A 19,334-nucleotide genomic window follows, 5' to 3' on the forward strand; every position below is an offset into this window, starting at 1 on the left:
AATTACCTGGGGGTAACATTTTCGCCCAGAGGATGGTGTTTACATAGAACGAGCTGCCAGAGGAAGTGGTAGAGATGGGTACACTTAATGCCCCTGTCCCCGTTAGGAAATCTGAACAGAAACCTCTGGTGACCTTGCCCGTGACCCAAGGTTTCCATGAGGTCGCTGGAGGTTTTGCTCACTCGCCTGGAAAGCCTCGAGCGTGAGCTGCATCTACCGACCAAAGATCCTATAGGATCTTTGCTACCGACCGCGCGCATGCGCGCACACACACACACACATCGCGAAAGTGGGGGCCATGGAGAGCGGAGGAGCGCTGTCTGCGTGATGAAGAGGAAGGTAAACGATGAGTCCTTTAGAGAGCACGGAGGGGGGGGGGAGAGAGAAGGGGGGAGGAGGGGGGAAGAAGGAATGGAGACAGTTTTAAGAAGTTTAATAAAGTTTAGCAGGCATTTTACCTTCCGGTGGGTCTTCTAGGTCGTGAAACTCCAATGAGCCAATCAAAATAGCTGCTCAGCGTAGGAGATGGCCTTCGACTGCCTGTAAGTAAATAGTGACCCCACTACACTGGCAACCTATTTTTAGTCGAGGCCGGTTTTGATTATGTTGAAATAATCGAAGCAACCTAGAAGAAGCCTCGACCACGCGGAAACCACTTTCGACCATTAGGGAGATTGACCAAAACCTCCGGTGACCTCATGGAAACCTTGGGTCGCGGGCAAGGTCACCAGAAGTTTCCGTTCAGTTTTCCTAAGTGGAGCGGGCATAAGAGACACCTTGGCTAGGTACATGTATAGGAAAGGTTATGAAGGACATGGACCAGATATACAGACAATTGGGACTAGCTGGGTTAGGTATCTTAGTTGGCTTGGATGAATTGGGCTAAAGGGCTTCTTTCCACGTTGTATTGCTCTGACTCAGGCTTCTGATAAAGGTGGCTAGAAAGATGGAGAATACACCGGTAGTCGCATTCCAAAATTCCTGATTCAAGAACAGAGTTCATAGATTGGAAGGTTACAAATACGACCCCATTATTTAAAAAATTACAGTGGGAAACTAAGGAATTACAAATTAGTCAACTTCCTTGGTCGAAAGGAAAATGCTGGAATGTCATCCTAAGGAAATGACAACGGAACTTTCTATCCTAAAGATGGAAAGGTATTGATGTTCACAATTCTCAAAGTTAGTGTGCAGGTAGAGTAAAGAATTGGGAAAACTAAAAATATGTTGGCCTTTATTGCAATGGGATTTAAATACATGTGTAAAGATAATTTATCATAATAGACATCTTCTCTGACATCCCATCTGGAATATAATGTGCAGGATTGGCTTCTCATCTCAAAAATGAAAAACATTTAGTTTATTATTGTCACATGTACCGAGGTGCAGGTGCAGTGAAAAGCTTTTTTGTTGGGTGTTAGCGGAAATACCATACATGATTATAATCAGCTGTCCCAGTGTACAGTTCAACAACACTCATATCATTTATTGGCTGTCTTACCAAATGGCAACATTTCTGGCCCTGAAGAAGGGTCTCGACTTAAAACGTTGCCCATCCCTTCTCCAGAGATGCTGCCTCACCTGCTGAGTTACTAGTTTGTGTCTACTCCTAATCCTTTCCTCCAATTCTGAAATGGCAGATAGCCCAGCCTTTTGAACTCTTGCTTGGAGAGAACATCTTGTTTTGCTATCATTGCACAACCACACTTTTTTTTTACTCTCCAAACATTCCAAAGTGCCTAATCAAAGTCCAATAAGGCTGCATCATGCTTCCTGACTCTTGTATTCAATACCCCGACCAATGAAGCCAAGCATATCGTACACCTTCTTCATGACTATCTACTTCTGTTGCCACTTTCAATGAGCTATGGACCTGCACCCAAGGATCCCGCTGTTCATCAATACTGTTAACAGTCTTGCCATCAACTGCATACCTTCCCATTACATTTAACCTGCCAAAGGGCAACACCTCACAGTTGCTCGCGTTAAAATCCACCTGCCATTTCTCCACCCATTTCTGTAGTTAATCTATATCCCACTGAATACTTTGACAGTCTTGAAATCCAGCAATCTTGGTGTTGTCTGCAAACTTATTAACTGACCTATCTACATTTATGCCCATGACATTTATAAAATATGCACACGCAACTCACCCCCCAAGACACTGGGAAATCGAGGGAGGCGGTGGAATGCATCAATAAGTGTCCTCCAATGAGTCCTTCTTCACCAGCTGCAGTTGACAAGGCATGTTGATGCAGCTCACATTGTAGCCCCTGGCTGACAGGCCTTTAGGCTGCCTTCACCAACAGGAAGCTATCTCCACAGTGAAACGATGGGACTCCCACCACTCTCTCGCCAATAGCCGCTTCTTCCTGTCTGCTGTCGCTTTGTCTGTTTTCCGCTCCTCCTCCCCCGCAGTCGTCAAAATCTCCCACTTTGGAATGCGAGGTAGTAGGAGGAGGCAATGATGGTGAAAGGAGGAGCAGACAAAGCGACAGCTGACAGGAAGAAGTGGCAGCTGATGAAGGGGTGGGAGCCTCACTGTGACCGTCAGCCAGGGTCTACAACGTGAAACACGACACACCCACATCAACCAGATGGGGTAGCAGCTGATGAAGAAAGGCTTGCTGGCTAGTTTTAAAGTGAAATGACACAAAGTGTTGGAGTAACTCAGTGGGTCAGGTAGCATCTCTGGAGAACATGGATAGGTGATGTTTCAGATTGGGACCCTTCAGACTTATTGCTGGGTTACTCCAGCACTTTGTGTCCTTTTGTGTATTAACCAGCACCTGCAGTTTTTGTTTCTACCTAGTTTTAAGGTGATTCTGGCTTGTGTAAAATTTGACTTGCTTAAGAGTTTATAGAACGTAACCCTTATGCAAGTTAGGGAGTGTCTGTATTAAGAAAACAATGAAGTAAAGGATTAGTGCAATAAAATGGCATTAAAATAAAATGTCTTAGACTTCCATTCTGAGGGACATTCATATTTTCTGATTATAAATATGATGGAAAGAAAATTGATGTAGCTATCTGATTGCAAAATCCAAATCTATGGCTGTTACCAAGGTGGATTCCAAGATAAGTCAGTTTAGTGTAAGACAACATGAAAGTTTGGACATCCTTATGAATGTGCTGAAGAACTGTGTATTCTTTACTTTTTGCATTTATGGCAGAAAGGCGAGGGTATAGGATTAGTAGCGTGATTATTGGTTTTTCTGTAGAATTTTGCTTGCACAACTGTTGAGCATGGTACCAAGGTTTTGTGCAGCTTCCAAATATAAGGTCAACAAAATGTGTCTGCAAAGCTGCAGCACGTAAGGATTTCATTGTTCTGGTTCATATCCAGGGCATATGACAAATCAATACTTGATAAAGTCTGGAGAGTTTAACTAACAATGAAACTATCCTGCTGATTGTTTTCAGCATTTATTTTTCATTGTTCTATTACTGAACCTTTTCTCAAATTAAACTGTTGTGGAAAACAGACTGTGGTAAATATATCTTTCCAATTGGGACCCTTCAGGCTGATTGCTGGGTTACTCCAGCAGTTTGTGTCCTTTTGTGTATTAACCAATTGATTGGGTATTAATCAAGGATCAGTTCATTCCAAACATTCTAAGGGGAGCAAATGGGCGGCCGTGGCTGACAAGGGAAGTCAAGGACGGTATAACAATAAATGAGAAGTATAACAGCAGAGATGAGCGGGAAGCCAGAGGATTGGGAAACTTTTAAAGAGCACCAGAAGATAACTAAAAAGGCAATACGGGGAGAAAAGATGAGGTACGAAGGTAAGCTAACCAAGAATATAGAGGAGGATAGTAAAAGCTTCTTTAGGTATGAAAAGAGGAAAAAAATAGTCAAGACCAAAGTTGGACCCTTGAAGACAGAAACAGGTGAATTTATTATGGAGAACAAGGAAATGGCAGACGAGTTGAACAAGTACTTTGGATCTGTCTTCACTAAGGAAGACACAATCTCCAGGATGTACTAGTGGCCAGAGGACCTAGTGTAATGGAGGAACTGAATGAAATTCACATTAGGCAGGAAATGGTGTTGGGTAGACTGAAGGCTGATAAATTCCCAGGGCCTGAAGGACTGAATCCCAGGGTACTTAAGGAAGTGGCTCTAGAAATCGTGGACGCATTGGTGATAATTTTCCGATGTTCTATAGATTCAGGATCAGTTCCTGTGCATTGGAGGGTAGCTAATGTTATCCAGCTTTTTAAGAAAGGCGGGAGAGAGAGAAAACGGGGAATTATAGACCAGTTAGCCTGACATTGGTGGTGGGGAAGATGCTGGAGTCAATTATAAAAGATGAAATAGCAGCACATTTGGATAGCAGTAACAGGATTGGTCCAAGTCAGCATGGATTTACAATGGGGAATTTTTGAACGATGTAACAAGGAAAGTGGACAAGGGAGAGCCAGTGGATGTTGTGTACCTGAGAATTGATTGGCAGATAGGAAACAAAGAGTAGGGATTAACGGGTCCTTTCAGAATGGCAGGCAGTGACTACTGGGGTACCGCAAGGCTCGGTGCTGGGACCACAGCTATTTACAATATACATTAATGATTTAGATGAAGGGATTAAAAGTAACATTAGCAAATTTGCAGATGACACAAAGCTGGGTGGCAATGTGAGGAGGATGCAGAGTGACTTGGGTAGGTTGGGTCAGTGGGCAGATGCATGGCAGGTGCAGTCTAATGTGGATAAATGTGAGGTTATCCACTTTGGTGGCAAAAACAGGAAAGATTTTCTGAATGGTGTCAAGTTGGAAAAAGGGGAAGGACAACGAGATCTGGGGGTATTTGTTCGTCAGTCACTGAAAGTAAGTATGCAGTTACAACAGGCAGTGAAGATAGCTAATGGCATGTTGGCCTTTATAACAAGAGGAGTTGAATACAGGAGCAAAGAGGTCCTTCTGCAGTTGTACAGGGCCCTAGTGAGATCACACCTGGACTATTGTGTGCAGTTTTGGTAAGATTATTAAGGGATTGGACATGCTCAGAGCAGGAAACGTGTTCCCAATGAGTCCAGAGCCAGGGGCTACAGTTTAAGAATAAGAGGGAAGCCATTTAGAACAGAGATGAGGAAAAACATTTTCACCCAGAGAATTATGAATCTCTGGAATTCACTGCCTCCAAGGCAGTGGAGGCCAATTCTCTGGATACTTTCAAGAGGGAGTTAGATAGAGCTCCTAAAGATAGCGGAGTCAAGGGATATGGAGAGAAGGCAGGAACGTGGTACTGATTGTGGGTGATCAGCCATGATCACAGTGAATGGCGGTGCTGGCTCGAAGAACCGAATGGCCTACTGTACCTATTGTTTATTGTCTTTTGTCTGTAATATTTGCAGTTCCACTGATTTTTCAATCTGGGTACTGACACTGATCAATCTTGCCTCCATAAATTGTTTCCATCGCATTCCTTTTTTTCCTCCAGCATAGGGTATCTATAAGCAGTCTAAACATTTTTTTTGGTAAAATAACTTTCAGAAGTGGAATCTTGTTTTCATTCTATGTTTCTTGTCAAAGCCACAGGAATTTGTTTATCTAATACCATTAACAATGCGGCCCAAGGCACCTCAGAGCATAACTTGATAACCATTTACAGTTATTTTCTTTGTTCATGAATTTTATATAATTTCCACTTAATAATTTCTTAAAAAAAAAAAAAAAATTCTACTGGGCTGTGTTTAAATGTTTAAAAGGGCAGCACAGTGGCACAGCAGTAGTGCTCCTACCTAACAGCGCCAGAGACCTGGTTTCAATCCTGACTACGGGTACTGTCTGTACGGTGCTTGTACCTTTTTCCTGTCACCTTGTGGGTGCTCCGGTTTCCTCCCACACTCTAACGACGTACAGGTTTGTAGGTTATTTGGCTTTGGTTAAAAAATTGCAAATTGTCCCTGGTGTGTATGAAAGTGTTAGTGTACAGGGGTGATTGCTGGTCTACTCGGTGGGCCGAAGGGCTAGTTTATTTGCTGTGTCTCTAGTCTAAAGTTTTAATTAAGGATTTATTTTGGTCTGTTTGAGATTATAGGGTTTTTGTATTAGTTCTTTACATTCTATTTTTGTTTTAACCTTTTTGAAATGTTGGCAGTTTATAATTACTTCCTATTGAGTAGCTATTTGCAGTCATGTAAAGTATTGTTTAATATCTCACTAAATGAAGGTTTGCCATTTATTACATTAGAGGCTCAGTTGCTGAATATATTCAAGATGGACTGATTATCAGATATAAGTGAAAATGGTGAATAAGTGGTTGGGCACAAAAGGAGCTGAGGTAAAAGATTGGCAATGTTACAGAAAGATGGAGCAGGCAGAGGGAAGAATAGTCTAGCCCCATTTCTTACGATGAATCTGAGCATGAATCAAGATGACATTATTCTCTTGCCTTCTTCCTATCCTTTTGATTCCTCAGACACATTCCCATTTTGTATGCTGCCCCTATCTACTTTCCGTGCAATGCTCTGACTTAACTGCCTGACAAGTCAAGTGTATTGTGCTCACAAGTACAGTGAGGCATAGGTGCAATGAAAACTTGCAACAGCATCACAGACACACTCACTCAAAAACATACAATACATAAATCCTGCAAGATAGTAAATAGAAAAAAGACTACAAAAAAAGACATTTGTGTGAAAGGCATTTTGAAAAGAAAGAAGTCCACAGTGAAGCAAGTGGTGATCTATAGTGTTCTGTTGCCAAGGTAGGATTAGGGTTGTGAGGGTTGGTTCAAATACATGGTCTTTATAGGAAAGTCGCTATTCCGGACCCGGGTGGTGTGCGGCTTCGGGTTTGTTTGCACCCTGCCCAATGATAGCAAGGAGAAGGCATGGCCCTAATGGTGAGGTTGCTTGATGACGGATGTCACCTTCTTGATACAATGTGCTATGCAGATGCTTTTGATGCTGTGGTGAACCAGGCTGTCCACCAACCTCTGGAGAATCTGTTTTGATCTGTAAGGTCATTGAAATTTCATTAGACTATTGATGGTTGTGGTGAAGCTTAATGGCAAACACCGAGAGAACACGTTTGATGTTCATCAGGTATTGTAGGAAAACTATTTTTCTGTGCGAGTTATGAACAATCTCGCATCTTGAGCCTGAAAGATGTGCTAGTATCTGCCCTTTAATACCATGGGCTCTCATCTTCTTTAGCAGCCTCACGTGCGGCACCTTATCAAAGGCTTTGACATTAAGCCACATTTGGAGTATTGCATGCAGTTCTAGTCGCCCCATTATAAAGACTTGATAAAAGTATATAAAATTATGAGAAGCATAGATAGGGTAGAGAGTCAGAATCTTTTTCCCAGGGTGGAACAGTGCATAGCTATAAGGTGAGAGGGGGAATGTTTAATGGAGATGTTTGGGGCATGTTTTTTACACAGAAAGTGGTGGGGGCCTGGAACGTATTGCCAGAGTTGATGGTGGAGGCAGGTATTATAGTGGTATTTCTGTATTTAGATTGGCACATGGAGGTACAAGGATAAAGGGATACGAATCATGTATAGTCAGATGCGATCAGTTTAATTTGGCATCATGTTCAGCACAATATTGTGGTCCAAAGAGCTCGTTCCTGTGCTGTTCTATGTTTGAAAGCTCCCATTGTCTGTAATCTCCAGCAAGCCAGCTGGAAATGTTCAGGACCAGGTGCCATTTACAATCCATCCCAGTTTATGGACACTTGATTTATGGACAGCCTATATGCAGTATTTGCGTGTCAGTTACGCTACATCGTTTACACGTCACAACGCTCGCATGTTGTGCATTACGCATTGTGTATTTGTGAATATAAATCATAAATAGTTGAATGCCAAATATGGACACATCATGGGTGATTATCCTGCCAGCCTGAAAGAGAATTATTTATTCCGACTTCCATTTGTTAACTATTCTTCAATCCATGTTGGTGCACTCCCACTAATACTGTGAGCTCATATGTTATGCAGCAGCCTTTTATGTAGTACCAGACCAAGTGGGGCCCGTTGGATCCTGGCCCCTTGCGAGCGGGGGGGAGGGGGGAGGCGGTCTTCGGCCACACTCGCACTCTCACACACTAAACACCACACTAACCACACACACACACACACACACACACACACACACACACACACACACACACACACACACACACACACACACACACACACACACACACACACACACACACACACACACACACACACACACACCCCCCCCCCCCCCCCCCCCCATTGATATTATATTAACATTCTTCATTTGCTCCTTTTACCCCTTCCCCCACCCTATCCACACGCATAACCCCCAACTGCGCAGGAGCGGCTAAATGGGGGGGGGGGGGGGGGGTTGAGATTGAGGGGGGGGGGGGGGTGGGGGGGGGGGGTTGCTGCATCACAGGGGAGGGCTGGTTCCCAAACAAAATACACCACCACTCACCCGTTGGTACCAATATTCACCACTGCCTAGAGAGGGAGGGTGGAGCAAAGAGGGAGGGGGGGGCAGAGAGGCAGCGGGGGAGGGGGGGGGCAGAAATGGAGGGGACACAGATGGAGGGGGTAGAGGCAGCACCTACCCAGTTTGTAGAGCAGCAGCCTCCACATCAGGCGCCGGGGCCCGAACGAGGCTGCGGGTGAGCGTGTACCCTCTTTCTTCCCCCCCCCCCCCCCCCCCCCCCCCCCCCCTCTCTCTCCTTCTCTGCCTCGGGGCGGGGGTAGAGGCAGCACCTACCCAGGTCGTAGAGCAGCAGTCTCCCCTCCAGGCGCCGGATCCGAGCGAGTCTGCGGCCTCGTGGACACGAGCGAGGCCCGGAGCGATCTGAGGACGGTCAAAAGTAGCGGAGGGCCAGCCGATCGGTGCTTCCGCGAGGGGAAGCGCACCCACCCGTGTGTCAGACGATCGGGCGGGGGAGACGGAGAGCAGGTCATCCCCTGTGACGGCCAGAGATCGCCAGTTGCGATCGGGATCACCAGCGAGGAAAAGGCGTCACAATTCCCAGAGTCCATGCAATCGACTTAGGAATCGCAGGTCTCCATAGACGGCCTCTCCCAGAGGGAATAACGGCCGCCGCCATGTTCTAGGACTTCAAGTAGCCCAGCGGAGCGAGCTGCACGACCTGAGCAGCAGTTTATAAACACTAAGTGACAAATTTAAAGAGGTAAAAGTTAAGAAGCCAAGAAGTACAGGGGTGATGTCAATCGCAGCGCGAGCAAAGGCAGGGAATCAGATCCATTGTGACGTCATCAGCGAGACCATCTTCTTTATTTTCTAAGTTATTTGAGATTTGTGAACATTTTCCTAAAATAACTGGAGAAATAATGCATGAAATTTTCAGATAAGGCGAATTTTGATTTCACGGGATAAATCTCTACCGGAATATGTAAAGATTTTACCGTTAGCATGTCGTTTCTTTGAGTAGATGTAATCGCACACAAACAAATACGCAGATGCACACGCACACGCAGACACCCCGCCCTCCCCCAAGATCAGAGTTTTATAGTTATTTATGGATAGTATCCTATCAAATGCCCTCTGCAACACAATTACACTACCTCTATAGACCTTGTTTATTATATCTTTGACGAACTGTGGCGTATTTGTCCAACTTGAGTTTTCTTTCATAAAACCATGTTAACTTGTTTGATTGCCTTAAGCTTCTTTAAATGACTGGCTATTTATTCTTCCTTGATCTCCTACTTGCCAACAGCACATGTTAAACTCACTGGCATTTAGACTTATGTTTTTTGTCTATCTCTCTTGAACATTTATGTAGTTTTCTGGCAGTTGGTACTCTCCTCACTGAGTTTTGAAAGAGATCAACCAATGGCATCATGCAGTCCACCTCGTCCTGGTGACTTGCTTGCCATTAGTCTCATTATTCCCCCCTCATAATGGAGACTGTTACATGTTTGTTCTTGTTATTCAAAACTAGCCCATCTGTTATTGTTGAAATGTTGATAGTGTCCCCCATCTTGAAGACTATTGGTAAGGTTCTGGTATCAATTATTTCCTTTTTTCCTGTTATTAATTAAATAGTCTCACCGTCCAGGAGTTGTACGTTTATCTTAGCTACTCTTCTCTTTTTCATGTATGTAAAAAATGTCTTGTTGCTTTTTTAATGCCAGTTTTATCCCATCAGTTTTCTTCTTATTGGCTTTTTAGATCATTGCTGTTGGTTCCTGAAAAAAGGTCTTCTGCCCTTTGATATGGACTAGTTTTTTAATTAATATTTTTATTGATTTCTTTTGTTAACCATAGATGATTATCTTTCTCACTTCATCCTTCTCTGTCATTGAGTCAAATAGTTACTTGAACCACTGCCACTGCTCAGCTGCTGACTTTTCCTTTAACCTGTTTTCTAGTTCCACACAAGATACTTGGGTCAAGTATCTTGTGTGGACACTCCATAATGTTTGGGATAAAGACCCATCATTTATTTATTTGCCTCTGTACTCCACAATTTGAGATTTGTAATAGAAGAAATCACATGTGGTTAAAGTGCATATTGTCAGATTTTATTAAAGGCCATTTTTATACATTTTGGTTTCACCATGTAGAAATCACAGTTGTGTTTATACATAGTCCCCCACCCATTTCAGGGTACCATAATGTTTGGGACACATGGTTTCACAGGTTTTTTATAATTGCTCAAGTGTGTTTAATTGCCTCCTTAATGCAGGTATAAGAGAACTCTCAGCACCTAGTCTTCCCTCCATTCTTTCCATCACCTTTGGAAACTTTTATTGCTGTTTATCAACATGAGGACCAAATTTGTGCCAATGAAAGTTAAAGAAGCTATTATGAGACTGAGAAACAAGAATAAAACTGTTGGAGACATCAGCCAAACCTTAGGCTTACCAAAATCAACTGGAACATCATTAAGAAGAAAGAGCACTGGTGAGCTGACTAATCGCAAAGGGACTGGCAGGCGAAGGAAGACCTACACAGCCAATGACAGAAGAATTCTCTCTATAATAAAGAGAAATCCCCAAACACCTGTCCAACAGATCGGGAACACTCTTCAGGAGTCAGGTGTGGATTTGTCAATGACCACTATCCGTAGAAGACTTCATGAATAGAAATACAGAGGCTACAATGCAAAATGCAAACCACTAGTTAGCCGCAAAAATTGATGGCCAGGTTACAGTTTGCCAAGAAGTACTTAAAAGAGCAACCACAATTCTGGAAAAAGGTCTTGTAAGCAGATGATACGAAGATTAACTTATATCAGAATGATGGCAAGAGCAAAGTATGGAGGAGAGAAGGAACTGCCCAAGATCCAAAGCATACCACCTCATCTGTGAAACGGTGTTCGGGATGTTATGGCCTGGGCATGTGTGGCTGCTGAAGGTACTGGCTCACTTATCTTCATTGATGATACAACTGCTGATGATAGTAGCAGAATGAATTCTGAAGTGTATAGACACATCCTATCTGCTCAAGTGCAAACAAATGCCTCAAAACTCATTGGCCAACGGTTCATTCTACAGCAAGACAATGATCCCTAACATAATGCTAAAGCAACAAAGGAGTTTTTCAAAGCTAAAAAATTGTCAAATCTTGAGGGGCCAAGTCAATCACCCGATCTGAACCCAATTGAGCATGCCTTTTATATGCTGAAGAGAAAACTGAAGGGGACTCATCCCCAAAACAAGCATAAGCTAAAGATGGCTGCAATACAGGCCTGGCATAGCATCAACAGAGAAGACACCCAGCAACTGGTGATGTCCATGAATCGCAGACTTCAAACAGTCATTGAATGCAAAGGATATGGAACAAAATACTAAACATGACTACTTTCAGATCAGTCTGAAGAAGGGTTTCAGCCTGAAACGTTGCTTATTTCCTTCGCTCCATAGATGCTGCCGCACCCGCTGAGTTTCTCCAGCACTTTTGTCTACCTTCAATTTTCCAACATCTGCAGTTCCTTCTTGAACAACTACTTTCATTTACATGACATTGCTGTGTCCCAAACATTATGGTGCCCTGAAATGGGGACTATGTATAAACGCTGTTGTGATTACTATATGGTGAAACCAAAATGTCTAAAAATGGCCTTTATTCAAACCTGACAATGTGCCCTTTATCACATGCAATTTTTTTTCTATTACAAATGTCAAATTGTGGAGTACAGAGGCAAATAAATAAATGATGGGTCTTTATCCCAAACATAATGGAGGGCACTATAAGGTCTTATGCTTTAACATTTTATAGTTTTATTTATTGACTTAAGATTCAATTTCTGTTAAACACTTTTCCCATATTTTCTTCCCCATCACTTTTGTTTTGATTTTTATTCTTGCCTTTACTACCCTGCTGTGTCTCATTTCTGTTTGATTGATTAAACTTGTTAGTAATGAAAACCCTGTCCATCTTCAACTTGCGCAATTTTCCAGGCCACCGTCCCCCTGCCTATTGCAAAGCATCGTTAACATTTCTTGGCTTGCACTGTCCCACACCTTTTGTACTTTTACCTCCTTTAGATTTTTGTAATCATAGAGTCCTCCAAGAAACATTAAGATTTTGTGAAAATGAAATATTTGATTTCTATTCAGAATCTTAATAACCACTTTGAGGTCAATTCAATGCATGAAAACAGCAATAAACTATTATCTTTTGTATGTTGGAGTTTGTAGCCAGTTTTCCAGTATGAAAAAAATTAATTGAAGTTGTTGCACCATCTAGTGGTTAAGGTTAAGTAAACCGGTAACTTTTTACTGCTGTAGAAACCAAGAACTGCAGATGTTGGTTTATATCAAATATAGACGCAAAGGGCTAGAGTAACTCTGTGGGTCCGAAAGCATCTCTGGAGGGAAAAAATGGGTGACCCGCTCGGTTACGCCAGCACTGTCTCTAACTTTTTACTGTTCTTTGGCAAAAATAATTTTATCTAATACTTTATCTACTTATCACATATAATGCAAATACTTATTGAGGGTTTTTACCTTTTCATCTGTGAAATAATCAGTGTTTTTGCTTTCATCAAATGAAGCCTTATCAACATTTCATAAGTGCTCGCTTGTGAGTATATGTTTGGCATGTTAATCAGAGTTGTGTGCTGATTAATCGTTCAGAAGATATTAATTTCCAAGCTACTAATTGTTTTGATTTGGAACGGAAGGTGGTAATGGGGATTACACAGCCAAATTTCCTATTCACAGGAATTAATTCCTGCATCTCAGCTGGAATGAAATTAGAAGCAATGGGGGCTTATCTTAAACTATCCAGCACACTTGCCTGATTGATGAGGATGGGAAGAGATCAGAGTATTTTGCAAAATAATGCAATAGATTATGCCACAGACTTTTTTGAAGAAAAAGTAATTGGCTGTGCTTTATTACTCAATGGCACCTACCTGATTGTTTTAGAATTAAGGGATGTTGGCTGTGGTCTAGAGGCATGTGGAGACAGCTCTTCAGAAAGTTACAGTTCTCCTTCCAGCCCAAGACACGATGGGAGAGAGAGCTGTGAAAGTGAAGATGAGAAAGACAAAGGTGAGTTATTATGTACTTTTAAAATCTTTCTCGATCGATTTTAAATCTCCTGCAGTCAAATCACCAATTATTTATATGACACTGAGGCTGCTAAAATGGGCTGACTTGTGGGTGCTATTTCAATCTAAAAGCAGAGGGTTGAAATCGCTGGGTGAAACTAATAGAAATCTGGATCACAATTGGGTATTTGATGCAACTAAAATAATTGCAAACAGTCTCTTGGAGATTTCTGCAGAAGTTTTTGCAATTTTCATGCTCCAGAAGATAAGATACAAAAAGCAAAATATTCTCACTAAACAAAGGACGAGAAGTACTATAAAATATTACAAATGGCTCACAATTACAAATAAATCACAATTTATAATTACCTTCAGTCATTTTCCCTTCAGTTTGTTACTGTCTCATGCAGTATGCACAAGAATATAAATCAATTATTGAGTCTCTTTGAAGTAACTAAAAATGATTCAAACAATCTAGCCAAAAAAATCCCCGAATGCAAAGGTTGGCCATTAACCTACCCATCCAAAATTCCCTCACAGGTACATCTTCCGCATTCTCAAATTCCTCTGCTGAATGTGCTTTAGAATGGTAACTGTATGTAGTATATTGTGTCCTTCATACAGACCTACATTTTTACAATCTTATTTTATTGCTGACGTAATAATTGAACAGAGGTTTCGATTCATTCTGTGTGAATCCAGCTGTGAATCCTCCCCTCAACCAGCACTCTTCCAATACTAACTTTCTCTTTGGTACCCTTGTTCCATTGGCAATATTGCTTTTGGATATTATGCTCTTTCTTTAGAAACTTCATTCCTTGCATTCTGCCAACCTCATCCTACACTTCCATTTCTGCAAAAAATGTAGTCAAAATAGTTGTCAAAACATTCATGCATTTGAAAGCAGCGATTCTCTTAACTTAATCCCCTTGAGATTAGAATGTTCTGACATTAATTTTGAATTGGATACCCTGAGTTGGAAGAAAGAGAATTGTTTTATTTTAATAATTTGTTTTTAAAGCTTTAAATATATACTGATGTGTTGCAGCAAATCAATTACTCTGGTATATTAGCCAGTGCTGCATTCACAAATCTGGTACAGGTTGAACACCGATTTTCCGGCAACTGATGGTCTGTCCTCCACTGTGGACAAAATTACGAGAGCTCAGTTGAAATTCCCAGAGCAGATGGCATTGTGAGTGGCGAGCGCTCTTTTCAGTCATATCCCTCTGTCGCCCTACTATGCTCTCAATCTTTTCTCCTAATTGTTTTGCAAAGACAATGCAGTAAGCCCTCGTTTTAACGGCCCACTTATACCAGATGTTGGATATAGTGGACGGACCTGCCAACCCTATCCCAGCTCGCATCGTCTCCCTGGCCATTTAGAGCCCTGTTTTACTACACCACTCCTGACCCCCAAGGTCCACCAGTGAGCCCTTCTTTGCCCACCAAAAGGACATAAAGTGTTGGAGTAATTCACCAGCGGGTCAGGATCTCTGGAGAACACAGATCGTTGACACCGCGACCCTTCCTCAGACTAATTCAGTTGGCTGAGTTGCTTCAGCACTTTGTGTTTCAGCGTGCCCCCTTCAGTCACCATGGGGCTCCACTTCCCTCTCACCTGCTGTCGGTTACAGGGTGCTGTATGTCGGTACCAGAGGAGGTGGCGGTGGTGGGGGGGGAAGCAGGCATGGTGGTGGGGAGGAGTTGGCGGCGACCCAAAGGTTGGATGTCAGGGCTCCCGCCTCCTCCCTCCACCACCACCGCTGCCTCCTCCTTCTTCTCACCCCCCCCCCCGAGTTGCCGGCATACTCCACCATGGATGTGATAGCAGGTGAGAGGATAGCCCCACAATGACCGAGGGGGTACACTGAAACATTGACTGCTGGAGTAACTCACCCAACTGAATCAATCTGAGGAAGTGTCCTGACGTCTCCTGTCAGTGTTCTCCAGAGATCCTGACCCACTGAATTACTTCGGCACTTTGTGTCGTTTGGTGAGTGAAGAAGTGCACCCTGTGAGTCGGGTGCAGCGGCGGAAGTCAGTGCTTAAAAGACCATGGAGATGGTGCGAGCTGGGGATAGGTCGGCACATCATTCCATTCACATTAAGTTTACGTTTTATATTTGCTTTATTTAGATTTCTGGCACTCCGTGGTGTTTTAGAGACATGGTAGGGGCGTCATCAGTGGGCCAAGCATGCATTGTCGTTTCATTGGTGTTCAACCTGTAATTAATTTGCACATAGCCAAAGAGGCACATCATCAGTTAAACTTTCAATGAGAGTTGAATGTTTTGCAGGACAAGAAGTGAGGTTCCTGGTACTCTACAATTACTTCCATGGATATTTTGCTTCTGCCAAATAAATAGGGCCTTAGTTCCTTCCATCCATTTAGAAAAGGGCATTCTCCTCAAACTTCACTCTCTACTGTTTTTAACTGCAAGTAATGGAGTGGGTCTTCAATCCACAATCTTGACACAACAATAAATGTGAGCTGGTACTCATGATGCAACTTCTGTAAATATTGTGAAATATCTTCAACAATTGGGTTTGTGTCCATTGTTTGAACATGACCTTTTTCTCAGATCATTTTTCTTGCACATGTTGCATCAACATTCCCAAACTCTTCCTTTTCAATGTTACTGTCCTGTCTATATGCAATATGTCTGAAAAGTATGACACTAAAAGAAATTGGGATAGATCTGTAAGAAGTCATCACAGTGGTGCATTATAGGAAGGGAATGAATCACTCACACATGGCTTTTTATGTCATCTAACAAAACATGGAAAGGAAAACACTATTCTGTCTTCAGTTGATTAACTGGTACTTCCCCATTGAATACCATTTTAGCAAAAATTGTTGTGAATAAGGAGAGAGAAAGTACTCTAAATCGTGAACTTTATTGTTCATTGCCTGGAGTGTCTCTTCGCATCTGTCTGAATAAGACTGACCTACTACTGAGGGGCATGGCTATTAAACTGGGTCTAAAAGAGTAATGAGGGAAGCAATATGCAGACCTCTTAACCTTGTGTTCACTAATCTACTAGTTATCAAATGTATCTTCACATGACGTTGGTGAGAGCGACTTCCACATTGAATATCTTGTCATGTGTGGTAATACCAACATGTTAAATGGGATAGATTCAGAACTCGTGATGGGATATCTCTGAGCTGTTACTTTCAGCAAGATTGAATTCCATTGTAATATGTGACTTGGTTAGCACATTTCTCACTCTAGTATTGATGTCACGACGGAGATCCACTCTGGTTCAATGTAGAGTATAGAAGAGCATTCTAGGTTCAGCATCAGACTTGCCTAAAAGAAAATGTGGTGTGAGCCAGGTACAGCTATAATGTAAGTGGCACCATGCTAAGCAGCAAAAGAAGCTGCTACCACTGATGCCAACACTAAAAAACACCAAATCTAAAATGTTTTCTTCAAAACAAATATCATGGTAGTTTCAAAATGTACCCGAATAAACATTGTTCCATTTTTTTTACAACGACAGAATGAACAACATGCATGCTGTATGTATTGCATATATTCAGCTGTAGTTTTTAAGGTAGATAAACATTTTTATTAAACATTGGGCGTGAGTTTGGCCAGTGGGATTTGAGATGCAGATTATGGTCAATATAAATGAATGACAAAATAGGCTTGAGCTGTGTGGCTGCCTCTTTGTTTTTAACCACCCTTTGTGATTAGACCTAATAATGGCAAATAACTTTTTCCATTTTATTTCATCTGGTTATTGAAGGAAGGCTACTGCTTTCCTATTTTGTAATGGACGATTTTGTGAACAATAATGATGTTCCAGTAATTTTTGCTTCATATATCCAAAAGTAATATTTCATGTTACCGGAGCAATGCCTTTATGTCTTCACCACCTTTATATTTATTTTCTTTTGGCTAGATTCTGACAGCACATCGGAGGATTCTGTGAAGGAGAGGCAGAAAGAGATGCCTCCCTGTAACCCTGCTCGTGGATCTACCAGCAGGCCAACTGCTCAGGTTGCACCAGTGCGGAGTGAGAATGGTACCCTTCCAGGGAATCCGCCAGCCCCTTTGCTTCCTCGCATTCCACTGATGCCTCCTGCACACTACATGATGCAAAACGGTGGAACAAAACCAGACTATGTTCCTCCTGTAGATAGTAAAACTATGGGGATGATTGTAACCATCCCTCCTGCTGTTGCCTCTCTTCGAGATTCTTCGCACATAACGTCAGTTGGTGCTGCAGAAACGGGGAAGAGACTTGACCTAATGTCCTCGCCCATGTCAGTGGCAACTCCTTTCCTTCTGCAGGCTGCTGGTCCGGCTCTACATCCAATGGTGCATAGACATAAAATGACAGCACCACAAATTAATTTGGAGAACCGCCATGTTCCTGGACCCCAGCCACCAGCAGGCATTGTGAACATTGGATCAGCCAACACTGCCTTCATCCCAGTTCAAAGCCATTCTCCACCTGGGAAACTTCCAGCATCATCTGTTTTAGATCCTACTGCTAAACCAACACAGAATCTAGCAGGACTGAACACCTTGTTGCCTCAGACTGATGGAAATATAGCAGCAGCACCTGAATCTGCCATTTTAAAAGTAATGCTTCCTGCTGCTGCTCTGCCACCACAACCTGGCTCATACAAGTTAAGTGGGACTCCAGCTAGTGTTTTGCCTTTACAGGGAACAGCAAGCACACCATCCCCTGTAGGCCAAATCCAATCCACTGGATCTTCTGTCCCCACCCACACTCCGGGCCCTGTACCAAGCCTGAATACTGCATTAACTCATAGCACAGCTCAGAGTGATAGCACCTCTTACATAAATACAATAGGAAATACTAGTACTAATGGGACCATTCAACCAGTTCAGCAGGTTGCCTGTGGGGCTTGTAGTTCTTGTGGATGCCGAGGTAGCTGTGGGAACAATGGTAATCCACTGTTTAATTACTACTATCCTAGTACGATCCCGAGCCAGTTTATCAGAGTTCCGTTAATCCCTTTAAGTGGAATGGCTTCTCTTTGTAATGGTAGCTACCTCAACCAAGCACATCAAAACAATGGAACCCAGATGCCCTTTTATCAGAATCCTTACACTAATGGACTAATGCATGATCCTATGGCAAATCAGACAAACTATGGGATACAACAAATGCCGGGATTTGTCCGTGGATTTCCATTAATGTACCAAGTAGCTAACATGGTCACTAATGTCAATGGGTTAGGACCTAAAAAGAATGGAACTGCATCTTGCTATAATTGTGGTGTAGGCGGACACCATGCACAAGATTGTAAACAACCATCCATGGAGGCAAGTCAACCAGGTAAGCAGTGTGATATTTGATAACAAAATTGGTAACGTTCTACAAAATTCTCAGCTTTTCATGACACTGGGGTCTTTAAAGTGGACGTTTACATATTTAAACTGTGGTGTGGTCTTGTATCTAAGTTTGTAAAGCACAAAGAAATACTGGAATGTTAACCATTTATAATCATTGTGGTTGAAGCATAAATGTTTATTAAAGTTATCAGAGAATAATGGACAACAAAATAATTCCTGATTGTAAAACAAAACGGAACTGCAGACAGTGGTTTTATACCAACAGAAAATGGAGAGATGACATTTTGGGTCAGACTGAAAAGGGTCCCGACCCAAAACGTCACCTACATTTTCTCCAGAGATGCTGCTTGACCCGCTAAGTACTCCAGTATTTTGTGTCTTTCTAAGATAATTCCTGAACTAGTGATGATCAGCACATTGAGTTGAAAGTGAACTTTTGAAGCTTGCTGAAAAGACTTTGTTAATTCAAGTTCAATTAAATTTACCAAATCCAAACATATTTGTTGATTTATTTCTTAAG

At 42.4% G+C, this 19,334-nt stretch overlaps 1 protein-coding gene across 3 annotated transcripts in view; it reads left to right on the plus strand.

The window, feature by feature from the left end:
- Positions 1–19,334, plus strand: part of LOC129711092 (zinc finger CCHC domain-containing protein 2-like) — a 76,235-nt gene that overhangs the window by 53,470 nt on the left and 3,431 nt on the right. For 2 of the 3 annotated variants that reach the window (XM_055658483.1, XM_055658492.1), the window contains exons 12-13: positions 13,348–13,473; positions 17,388–18,797. In XM_055658483.1, coding sequence (XP_055514458.1) covers positions 13,348–13,473; positions 17,388–18,797 — 1,536 coding nt within the window. The remainder of the gene's footprint in view (positions 1–13,347; positions 13,474–17,387; positions 18,798–19,334) is intronic. The other variant, XM_055658501.1, reaches the window with a different exon arrangement.

The sequence above is a fragment of the Leucoraja erinacea genome, chromosome 2 (genome assembly GCF_028641065.1).
Source record: "Leucoraja erinacea ecotype New England chromosome 2, Leri_hhj_1, whole genome shotgun sequence".
NCBI lineage: Eukaryota > Metazoa > Chordata > Chondrichthyes > Rajiformes > Rajidae > Leucoraja > Leucoraja erinaceus.